The following is a 12,714-nucleotide window of genomic DNA, read 5'->3' on the forward strand; positions in this document are numbered from 1 at the left end:
GCGCAAGAGGCGAGCCGGCGGCTGGGCGACGATGCCGCGCGGGGCGGGAGGCGCACTTGGCCGGGACTCCTCCGCCTCGCCGTGGCCGGCCGCCGAGCCCCCGCGGAGGCTGCGCCTGCCCGGAGCCCTACGACAGTCGCGGCGCGGGCGGGGATTCTGAGGCGTCCGTCCGCCGGGGCTGCCGCAAAGTTTCTCTCCATGGTTTCTCTCGGGGCTCCCGGGACCCTGCCCGTGGCTCTGACGTCGCCCCGCCTCCCCTGGTAAGCCCACCCGCCGCCCTTTGGAGACCCGAACTCTGGCCGGGACGTCCCCTCCTCCTCCTCGAGGCTGGGCGGGTGGGCGCCCCCTTTCTTGCCTTCTTTCTTTCTCCCCCCCCCCCCGCCCTCCGCCGTGGATTTGGCCGGGCTGCGGGGCTGGCTGCCGGGCGGGAGGGGCGCGCACCACAGCCGCCGCACACTCGCAAGCCCGGCGCCCGGAGGATTATTCCGCTGCCCGGAGGGCTGCGAGGGCACGTGGGGCTCGCGTGTGACGAGAGGAGGCCGTCCCGGCGCTGGGGCCCGGGGGCTCTGAGCGTCCCTTGGATGGATTTGGCGGGGGCGGCGAGTTTGGACGGGGGAAGTTGCAGGAGCTGGCAGTCCCGCTCGATGGCTCCGGAACCAGCTCTCTGACGCTCACCTTGGTTGCCCGGCTTTAGTCCTCCTCACCAGCGATGCTGCCAGACAGCTGCATCAGAACTCTCCCCCGTAGGCCCGGGCGACTGGGCTAATTGCATTATGTAGGACAACCTAGCAGCAGGTATGTCAGCTCTGATGATGTCGCAGTGGCCCCTGACCCTCTGGCTCCCCGAGCACTGCAAGAACCTTTAAACTCCTTTGCAGCTGGAGGAAACTCCTCCAAAGCAAGCTGATGGTTTGTGCAGGCTAAGAGAAGCTGCGCAAGTGGAAGTGTGTATTCTTTGCACCTCATTCAGCCAACTGGAATGACAAAATTAAAAGCAGATACCCTCCTATCAGTTATTGCTCTCCAGTTCCATCTATTGTATTTTCTAGTTGTGAAACACTGCTAGAATCCTGAAAAGAAATTACTGTGAAAAAAGACTGGCTGGGATTTTTTTAAACAGTATGGCATGGTGTAAAGTCGACTCGGTTGCTATACCTTGTGAGCATTTCCAAATCTTGTGTTTCCTCATAGCATAGTCATCAACAGTAGCTTTCTTTTCAGGAAACCCACCTTGGCCTCTGCCCTTACTCCCATTTACCAATAACAGCTGCTAACATTGTTCAGGTTTCTGGCAGTTGGCAAATGTTCTCCCACTCTGCGGATACAGAGCTTTGTCTGCTGGTGTGGAAGGGAGAATTTTCATTATTTGAAAAGCTAAACCTTTCATTTATGTAAAAAGAAATTAAATTAATTCTTTCTGCATTACTGTGTAGCAATCAAATCATAGGAAACAGGAAGCTGCTGAATTGCTTTTAGGTGCAGGGCAAGAAGCAGCAAGGGCTTTTTTGTAAGAAAATGTGTGGAATGTAAATGAATGATAAAATTGCTGAATCTGGGGATATTCAAGAGAGATTTAGCTGATTGGGGAAATAAGATTACTGAGGATGCCGATTTAACCAGATTTCAAGGCAATGGATTTATGCAGCATGTTGGACTGATTGCTTTTATCTTTCTTTCCCATAATCTATTTCAGACACTTTTGGAAAAGTCAGAAATAACCCATCATAATTCTTTAGTATGTTTATATTCTCCTACACAATTTGCAAGGAAGAGATCAGTATTCATTTGTGGCTTCATTGTTTGAATACTCAGATTATGAACTCTGATGCTGATGTAAATAATACCTTGCAGATCATTCAGACTCCTTTGGCAACACAAGGACAGTGATCCCAAGTAATGTTCCCTCTCCCTGTTTTTAATCAGGTTTAGCACAGCATCTTTCTGTTCCAGTTGCTTTCTCACATTGATGGGCTGAAAATTCACTGGTGTTACATAACGTTACCTTGAACATCATGCATGATTCCAAATCAGCCAGCTGTCCACAGGTTACACTCACACCCAAAGCATAAAGGAAAATTTTGCTTGCGTAGTGGAAAGCAGACATTAAAGGAATTGCTTAAAAGAAACTTTTTTTATTACTATTAGAATGTGGTTGTTTCCATAGGGCTTTGACAGGAATAAATGATCATCTGTAGGCTAAATAGTATTATTACTCACCATGTTCAGTGCAATAAATACTCAGGACCTAAGTAAAATTATTCTTACTGCATTTCTTCTAATTTTTTCCCCATCTGAAATGCATTTCTTTCCTGTGCAATCTATCGCCATCCCTAAGCCCCTTGTGTAACAAAACCTTTTGGCTTCATTCAGAGAAGATGTCCTGAGGCTAGAAAAGACTTTCATAGGCTCTAACAAAAATAGGAGCCTACACATTCATAATAAGACAGTATGGATTATTAAAGCCAAGTAATAGCTCAAGCTGTGATTAAAGCTGCATCAAAATTTTGCCGGAAAGCAGTGAAGAAAATGCTTCTCATCTTGGGTGTCATAAGGCAGAAAGTGACTGAAAACTGAAATGTGGGGAACTTTAAAGAAAGGCTGAGTTCTCTCTGTAAATTGCTGTCATATCAATCCAAAATTTCGATTCTGAAGTGTTTTCATAATGTAGACTTAGCTATTTTTAAACAACTAATAGGTCTACTTCTTACAGGTCACACTTTGTCCACAGAGTATGCATTCAACCAGGTACAATCTGGACACATAACTCCCCCCTCTTTTAAAAATGCCTGAGGTTAAAATATTGAGACCTTCTAATGAAATCCTTGAAAAGAATCATTATATGCTCTCTCAGAAAGGGGGGGGGGGAAGATATCCTACTGTTTGTAAAGACCTCCAGCCCAGCCTTCCAGGTCTATATCAAGCTGTTAGTTTGAGGTGGAGGTGTTACAGGAGTTGTCAGGAACCACGGTGGGATAATGAGAGCAGATGGCAAGTCAAAGAGTGAAAAAAGACTACAGTTTACGTATTTGGGACTGAAGAGAGGCTCAGATCCTAAGGGCTGAGGGCCATACCTAGAAAGAACTGCTAATCTCCAGTGGCCATTAGATGGGGAGATATTTTGATTGCTTTTGCTCTTTTAATCCCACCCTTGCCCCAAGGAGCTCAGAGTGGCATATGTGCTGTCTCCAGTCCTGTCATTCATCCAGTCATCGAGTAGGAATTTCAACCAGGGTCTCTTTACTCCAGCATTCTGATCACAATACCGTGATGCTGCAAGGGAGGCAGTTCTTTCCTTCCAACTTTCTACTCCAATGCCCTAGCAGGAAATAAAGACCTCTAGTTTAGACTTGATAAAGCTGAATTACAAAGCTCTTGTCCAGTTTTGGAAGCTATCCCACTACAGGGATTCCTGCCCTTTTTACTTCCTTTTGTCTAGTGCTGGGATTCTCTTTCAGCTAGTTTATCTGTCTGCATATAGGAGTGTCTGCCTAGACTAGTCTTTCATATTCTAAGAAGCATCATAGTCAATAATTTCTGCTCAGGTTTAGGCCTCGAGGGAGTGATTCACATGGGGCTGAGGTTTTGTTTTAGATTAACCAGTTTGATGTAGTGATCAGGCATGTGAACTCTAATCTGGGAGAATCGGGTTTGATTCCCACTCCTCCACATGCAGCTGCTGGTGGGACCTTGGGCAAGCCACAGTTCTCTCAGAGCTGTTCTGGAAAGAGCAGTTCTCGAAAGAGCTCTCTCAGCCCCACCTATCTCATAGGGTATCTGTTGTGGGGAGAGGAAGGGAAAGGAAATTGTAAGCCGCTCTGAGACTCCTTTGGGTAGTGAAGGGTGGGGTATAAATCCAATCTCTTCTTCTTATTCTTCAATCTCTGAACCATTGGAACTCCATGAAGAGATTTCATGACTGCTAAACAACATAGAGAAAATACTTTAAGGAACTTAAGGATAGTTGCCATGTAAAAACAAAATCCTTGTTGAGCCATGGACCAGATTGTGTGTGTGCCTTGAATCCACCATAGTTCCTCAGTAAGTGCTCAATGGGTGTCAAGTGCAACACCACCTTTTGTGACAGTGCCTCTATCCATGACAGAAACTTAATGTTTGGGACTATAAGGTTTGTTCCACTGAGAACTCAAATGAAGCCCATGCATACTGTGGTCACATTCCTTTCTTCCATCATTCAAGCCTTGAGTCCAAGGTGAAAATGGACACCCCTACATTTTATGAGTTTTAGTATGACAAAGCTTGAGTGTGCTTGCTATAAAATTGGCCTTGCAAAGATGCAGGCTCGCCCATCCTTTCTGCAACAGCATCTTTGGTTCTCTGAACTTTTCCTAGCCAGAGCTCAGACTGTGCAAACAAAGTGGGCTTTTATGAGGTCAAAAGAGCATGAAAAACGTTTCAGCTCTTCTTTTACAATGTCGTGCACCTGTAAAAGCAAAGGCATAACGGTAGCTTGCTGTCTGTAGGTTAAGATGCAAAGGCATTCCAGCTGAAAGAAGAGCTGAGTTTATACTACATCAAAAGAAGTATATTGATTGATTGATTGATTGATTGAAATACCTTAACCTTTTATCTTGGCTCAAGGCAGGCAGGAAGGAGGACTGAGGAGAATTGAGCATGCTGATCCAAGTAATTAAATGTCACTTAATCAATCATTAAAACAGTCCTTGACCAGCACAAAACATAACAGAATCCATATACTCAAAGGTTAAAAGACTTTAAGAAGTAATTAACTCCCACATATAAGTATGATGTTTAAAAAAATACAATTCTAATAACATTTCTTCAGATAATATTATTACAAGATTTAAATCTTCATTAAGTGATGAATTTTACACGCTGCTGAGAAGAACTTCACGCTACCCACTAGGAGTGTGCAGGAAAAAATCGGGTTTTTTTAACTTTAGGATATAATAAAGCCATTTGGGGGGGGGGATTTCCAAATATACCCCGAATACCAATACCAGTATTCTATTAGTACCCCAAAATTTTCAGTATTCCCGAAAATGTTCAGCTCCATTATATCCTATGGGCCATTGTAGTCAATGGCAAAAATCTTCTAACAAGTATTCACGGGGCTGGGGAAAAGGGGTTTGAGGTAGAGGCATCAAATTTGTACTGTAGCTGCTGGAGCCTCTCCCCAAAAGACCTTCCCCAAAAGTTTGGAAAAGATTGGACCAGGGGTCCAATTCAATGAGCATCCAAAAAGAGTGCCCCCAATCTTCCATTGTTTCCGCATTCAATATTCGGCAGCCGTATCAGCTCAGGGGATCTGATTCAGTATGCCAAATATGCGAAAAATGCCGGAAAAATTGTTTTTTGGGGGGTTCAGTTTGGCTTTACCGAATGCACACCCCTACTACCACTATAAGTAGTGGGTTTTCATCTATTGACAACATTCTGGTATACATTGATTCTGAACTAGAGGGAAAAACAAACTTGATACAAATGCCCTGATAAAACGGACAACAAAATAATACATGTTCTGTGGTTTCAATCTCCCCTGTGCTGCAGGGGTATAGCCTATTTTTCATCAGAGTCTTTTTAATATAGCTCCTCTAAAACTTCAGAAGGTAGGGCTTCACATCTAGCACACGAAAATGCCCTCCTGTGACTGGGTATCTCCAACTGGGAGAGGTAAGCCACAGGAGAAACTATATATATAGAACTGTCTACAGACAAAAAAGTTTGTGTCCTCTGAAGGTCTATCTGTTGCTCAATATCCATCACCCTCTCCTTCAAAGTATGTGTTGCCTGCTCATACCCCATTTCCAAGACAGAGTGAAGGGAAAAACCCAAACTCTCCAACTTGTTTTCAATGATTAATTTTTTTTATTTTTATCAAATTCATCAAATATTATGGGTTGTTACATACAACAAATAAAATCAGATGTATTAGTAAGAGATTAGTAAGAATACATATTTCAGATATAGAAGCAGACAAAAAAAAATCAATATTACAGTGTTTTGAGATGGGTTATCTCTTTAAAAGAATAAACAAGAACTTTCCTAATGTTAGCAATAATCTATTAACGATAAGAAACATTAACATCCTTAACAGTTGAACAAATTTCTGCGCTAAAATTAAATCATCATTTCTACAACTTGTTTTTGACTGCCTTCAGCCATGTAGACTCATAGCTGTTATCAAGAATCAAGGGAGTTAAGCCCTAAGGTTTCAAATTGAACTTTAACCAGAGATTGAAGGAAGCAAGCACACCCTGGCCTCAGCTCTTACCATACCAGTTTCCCAATGTAAGTTAGCATTTGAGACACAACAGGGCAACTGGAGTAGCTCTCAAAAACGTCAATTGTACTCATTCCAGGGGAGTAATTAAATGGAGTTTGGTTCACGTCCAGTTGTGGACCTATACTGTAACAAGGAAGAGGCAGTGGAGATTAAGGGGAAGAAAACTAGGATCAAACAACATTGAGCCTAGTGGAACAAAATGTTAATGCATTCATGTAAGATTTCGTATTCACATAAACAGAGGAACAATTAAGAAAACATTATGTGGAATCCACTTAGGACTGTTTTTCTATGCATACTTTCAACAAGAAAGAGAAAAGTACTACTTTTAATATCCCAGGAACTCCACCATACATTGTTTGTACATACACCCAGCACCATCAGTTAAGTTCCAGCTACGTATTCTTCTCTACAGTTTATATGCACAACTGTAAAAAAAAGAAGAAGGCCATTGGTTGATATAGCAATTGAATGCATGGCTATTCTGTTTCTGTCAGTGATACAGAAAACTGTAGACTGTCATGAAGCACTTTTCCCCAAGCCACTTTAGCATGCTGCATCATTTGTCTCTCACACACGCACTTCCTTATGTGAGAGAGATTAGTCACTAGTAACTGAGCAGAGTTTTAAAAAAAACACTGATGTGAACTGTAATTTGCAAGCTACAGAGACGTTACAATGTGAGCTGTTGATCTGACTCTCCTCAGACTCTCATGTTCTTTTCTCCATTTTGCTGCAGGAGCCAGAGTTGCCGTAGGGAACAGTGCCCAGGGTAGCCAGCCATGATAGCCACTGGAGGCCTCTTGAGGATCTCAGCCAGGAAACAGGATCCACTGCGGCCTCAGAGCCAGGTTCCAAAACGCAAGCGCAAAGCCAAAAAGAAACGCAAGAACGACGTGGTGGTGGTAAAGGGCAAGCTCAAATTCTGCTCACTCTCAGGCCTCATCGCTCTCTGTGGCATCCTGGTTCTGCTTGTGGGAATTGCCTTGGCAGTAGTAGGCTATTGGCCGAAGCCTCTTTACCGGGCGGGGGGGAACCAGTTCTTGCCACCACACGGAGGAAGCACCAAAAATCGCTCCAGGAGCCACGGAGGGAATGCAGGAGAATCTCATCTGGAAGGCTCCGGAACTAATTCCTCCTTCCCTAACAGAAAGAAAGTTCCCCCTCATTCATCACCTTCCCCTTCGCCCTCCTCAGCAAGTTTCCTTTTTCAACTTTTTTCTGGGTATTTGCATTCAGACAAGCTTAAGGTGCTAGGGCCTCTCATCATGGGCATTGGAATCTTCCTCTTCATTTGCGCCAATGCAGTTCTCCATGAGAATCGTGACAAGAAGACCAAGATTATCAACCTGAGGGATCTGTACTCCACGGTCATAGATGCACACAGTCTTCGGACCAAGGATGGGCCCCCCTCAGCTTCTGTGGCCCCAGTCCCAATCAATGGCTTTGTTAACTATGTTCAGTCTCGGGGGATGGAACTGAAACCTGGCAGTGGGTCCGGGGAAGCCTTAGGGGCCGCTGCCACGCTAGCCAAGAGCGCCTGGCACCCAGCGGTGAGTGCCCCCCTGTCTCCTCCTGACTTAGCATCGACACCACGCTGCTCCTCCTTCTCCTCCTCTAGGCATCCACCACCACCTAGCTTGACCGAGGCTGTGTACAGCATCTATCGGGAGAGAGCTGCCTTGGACAGAACTGCTCGGAGCCCACCTTGCAGCCCTCCAGAGAGCTGGGACCAACGCAGCACTGCCAGTTCCATTGTGGGCTCCTCACTCAGCGCCTTCACTTTGCTGCCGCTGGCTCAGGGGGAGGCAGCAGATAAAGACTGTCGTGGATGGCGGAGACCATTGGGTGAACGAGGGACCATGGAGATTCCACGGGGCGAGTTTGAGCTCAGTCTGACTGAGCTCAGGAGCAAATATGTGGACACAAGGCAAAGTCACACCATGCTGCCCAGGACGGGCAAACGCAAACTTGTTCTTAGACGCCAGAGCACAAGCTGCCTCCCTGATGCCAGGAGATCCCTCTCCCCAGAACCCTCGCAGACGTTGGGCAGTAGCACAGACTTAGACTCTAGTCTTTTAGTAAAGGCTTCCTCTTCCAGCTACTCCAAATCCCTAGATCTGGGGGACTCTCCCCCTTCCACACCACCTGGGGATAGGAGAGATTCCCAGAACTCTCAGTGTGATCAGTACAGAAGCAATAAGGGCTACACCCCACTGGAGGAGACAGGTACCTCCTTGGAATCTATTGCCAACACCCCAGCCCATAAAACCCAGGATTGTGATATCAACCCTAGTGGGGAAACTGCCCCCTCAGAGGGAACCAGCAAAGAACAAACAGAGCAACAGCATTTGAAAATTCAAAGACAATATACAAATAAAGAGAAACTCTTCATGATCTCCAGGTCGGATGCTGTTGCCGGGCTGGAGGAAGGAGACCTGGAAAGCACTGGCATTTAAACAGAATAAAATAAAATGGAGAAAAGCTTCAGAACAACCTGTAATCCTTCTGCCCCCTTGTGGATCTAGGAAACTGGTCACTATCCAAAGAGATGAAGTATGTTATCCTTGAATAGCATTCATTAAATTTATGTAGTTCTCTTCAGGGAAAAAGAAAAATTCTAACAGGAGTTTGATCTGTTCAGTTGTGATCCTATATTCCGTGGAAGCCAAATTGTATTACACATCAGAAGTCCAGTAAATTCTTTGGGACAAAGGAACCAAACTTCTTGACAATAATTGTGCACTTTATTAATCTTTATTTTCCATAGCCCCCTTCTTCTCTGTTGGATTTTATCATGTCATTAACTGCACAGTCTTTTCTGAGCTGCTGAGAGAGGTGATTTTCAATTTAGCGAAATCAGTCTCTCTCCTTCATTTTACTGTTTGCTTAAAATATCGTATTGGCAGGGATTGTGAAAAGGCAAAGCAGCTCTAATTTCTGTGAAAGTGTCAGCTGAGGAAAGACTGGCGATGGGTAGAATTATGGCCAGCTGAAATGCTACCATACTAAATTCAAATAACAATTACTTTATTAAGTATTATTGCACATGTATGAAGTAATAGCATTAATAACCATTTTTAATTTAAATAAAATATGTTTACAATGACAAAATATATTTAAGTAATTCTTCATTTTGTGCTAAATTACAAATGAAATAAGGCTATTTTTCAGTTTAGAAATTAAAAGTTTTATTTAAAAAACAGTTGTATGTATTAAATTAAGGAGAATAATGGTAAAAGTAAGAGTAAAGAAGGCAGAGAAATCAAGTTGAACAAGCAAATTTGATTTATAAGCCTTTTGTAGCCAGGATAATCTTGGAAATAATGCAGGCAACTTGAAGCAGTTTTGAGTTGTTAAGCATTAAAATGGTCAGTTGTAGTTTTGCAGCCTTATTAAAAATGCACTTCTTAGAAGGGTCCCATTCGGGTAAAAGAGATTTAAGACTAACCATTTGTATAGGACCAAGTTCCAAAATGGGGAATGGCTTCTAAGCTAAATTTTGATACACTGCAGTCATCATGAAATATGTTTTAAAAATTTACTCAATGAATATTTCTGTCCTATTTTCTTCTTAGAGGAAAAAGTTTGAGAACTGACAAGATGGCCTCACGGATTCATTTACTTCATTTATACTCTGCCTTTGCTAGTATTCACAACAAATGTTTTATCTCTCTATTAATAACAGGATCTCAAGAGATCAGTAATTAAATAAATGCAACAAAACCAAAAATATATAACACTCATAAAACAATAAAACAAGAACATGTGTTGTAATAAAAAACCCCTGTTAACAGCAGCAAAATCAATTAAACGGCAGCAGAAAGCAAAAAAAATGCCACCTATACAGGCCAGGGTAAATATTTTTTTTCCTCTGGCATCTAACACTCAGCAATGTATGGAGTGAAAGTTCTTTAAGCAAGATGCTGCAAGAGAACATTTTCTGTTCTCTCTGGTACCCACCGACAAATCCCAGTCCCCCTGCTTTCTTTTAACTTTTTTAAGTAGGCACAAAATGAAACAAAAGTAAAATGATTTTGTGATGGTTTTAGCATGTCAAAAGTCAGTAAAGCCATCATTCCTTGTGGCTTATTTCCACAAACACATCTAGCACCCAGTGCATCACTGTTCAGCCACTTGTTCAGCCACTTGTATCTACAGATAACCAAAGAAGAAGACAAGGGACCTCAAAAAAAGGAGACAAAATTAACATACGCTGATTTCCATTCATAGATGCAAATTTACACATAATTTCCTTGGGCTACAGCTTGTCCTGCAAATGTTTATGAAAAGCTGCAACAACAACAACAACAAAAACACCCACATGAAACCACTTCTGCTGATTATACTGGACAGAAGCAAGCAGAACCCAGATATTTCAGGAGACATGCCTCAAAAAGGGGGGGACTGCTCTCTGTAAAAGAGGATATCTGGTCATTCTACTTGTAGCCTAGTGTGTGAGCTGTTGTCATTGGAAAGTCATTTGTCTGAGAGTTGATACTTTATATGTGTTATTTTATAGCTGTTATATACATTCATTACTTGGTGATGCAATCAAAAAGTGATGAAGATGCATGTGAGAAATGTGACTTTAGCTATACTGAATAAAAGGAAAGGGTATGTAATTACTCATAGCCAGGGGGCAGCCTAACCAACAGCCAGAATCCCTTGCAGACCTTAAAACCATTGAAGAGCAGTCGAATGGCCACCATGTTGTCCAGACAGAGGCAACACATGTATTTTGCAGGTGCATACAGCTTCGTTATACATGAACCACTGGATTTTCAGGGTTCTGATTCATGTGTGCCAACACTGTACACACATGCAAAATACATGTGTTGCTGCTCTGTTCAGAAAATGTGGTGACCAGGGGTCATTTCCTGCAGGAGCGCACAGGAGCGCACAGGAGCAGAGCTCCGGCAGTAAAGAGTCCAGGGGGTGGGCACATGCAACAAGCCCCGCCCCCTGCTCCCAGCAGCCCTCAGTCAGAGCAAGAAACAGCCAGGTAAGCTGCAGAGCCCCCCCCCTGGCCCAAAACAGTCCAGTGGCACCTTTAAGACCAAGTTTTATTCAGGTATAAGCTCTCCCTCCTCTGCGAGGACAGATCTGCACGTTCTCCCAATAGCTAGCAATCCAAAACAGTCCAGTGGAGCCTGAGTGGTGGGTGTTGCCTTCTGACACACTTCCTGTTATGTCAGGGGGTGTAGCATATGCAAATAAGTTATGCTAATGAGTTATGTTAATGAGCTCCTGCACCTCTTTTTCTACGAACTGACCCCTGGTGGTGACCATGCATATCAAAGAGGGTTTACACATGGTGAACAGGGCTATAGTAGTAAGAAATCTTTAGACTTGAACTGCACATTTGAAAGAAAGGTCCCCAAAAAAGGGAAGGAGATCTGTGATTAGATCTCCTGCTACTTTTAAAAAGTTAAAAACAGCTAACACAGAGGTGAGAGGTGCTGCTAGGGAAAAGTGTACTTCTGCACCGTATCACCTGCACAAAGTTATCATTTGCCCTTTGGGAGAAAACATAGCCATACCTGTATGGTGCATGTATGCCTTTGAAGGGAAAAGAGTGCAACAAAGAGTCGATGTCCATGCCACGTGATCCCAATCCACACTTGTACTCTCTCTTGCACACAAGCTGTGTTTAGTGTAGTTTTTGAAATATTCAAACCAACTGGGAGAGTTGATCATACATCCTGCCATCTTGTCTAGATTGTTCCCAAGATCTGTTGGAATGAATGAATGTATTTGGATTGGACTGCCAGCCTGAAAAGCCCATATAGAATTATACTGGCCTACATCCAAGTGCTTATTCTCCAAGTACTTACTAATTATGGATTAGAACATAAATAACGTTTGAAGTTAGCTACTGAGTGTTCAATTGGAATTAAAATATATGCAAAATATATGCAATAATATGAATTAGAAAGCTTTCTTGCAATTCTAAAAATAATGAAAATTAATAAGAGCAATACACCATTACTGATGTTTGTGTTAAAATGGCATTTCTGGATTTGTAAGCATCTCATAACTATCTGATAGAATCCACTGTAAACTAATGATATTGTGAAAATTTATAATTGCCTGATTCAAAATGCAATTTTCTTAGTTTAGACTTGCATTTCACACTGAGGCTTCAAGAGTAATTTTCCCATCCTCACCATAAGCTAAAAGGATTATGAAACTAATGGCTGGGAGGTAGGGGTGGGAGTGAATAAACTAATAAAAAGCCTTTGCAAAGCTATGGGCTGTCAGGGGCCTATTATGCCAGGTCCTTTCCCTCGCTTTCACCATGCATGTCCATCAGGTTTTCTTTGTCATTCTGCACTGATTTTCCTCCCTTCAGCATTCAGTCACTTTCTAGTTGCTGTTTCCCCAGGTGTTCTGAGAATGCTTTTGTGCCAATTTCCCCTTTGTTTCACATCCAAGCCGAAGGTAAT

The 12,714-nt window shown here is 43.2% G+C and overlaps 1 protein-coding gene across 1 annotated transcript; it reads left to right on the top strand.

The window, feature by feature from the left end:
- The first annotated feature begins 7,047 nt into the window (after window positions 1-7,047).
- On the top strand, window positions 7,048-8,724 carry TMEM200C (transmembrane protein 200C). Its single transcript, XM_015420225.1, has one exon. The coding sequence runs from the start codon at window positions 7,048-7,050 to the stop codon at window positions 8,722-8,724; it is 1,677 nt and encodes a 558-aa protein (XP_015275711.1).
- Window positions 8,725-12,714: the final 3,990 nt, after the last annotated feature.

The sequence above is a fragment of the Gekko japonicus genome, unplaced genomic scaffold, assembly GCF_001447785.1.
Source record: "Gekko japonicus isolate JY-2015 unplaced genomic scaffold, Gekko_japonicus_V1.1 scaffold209, whole genome shotgun sequence".
Taxonomy (NCBI): domain Eukaryota; kingdom Metazoa; phylum Chordata; class Lepidosauria; order Squamata; family Gekkonidae; genus Gekko; species Gekko japonicus.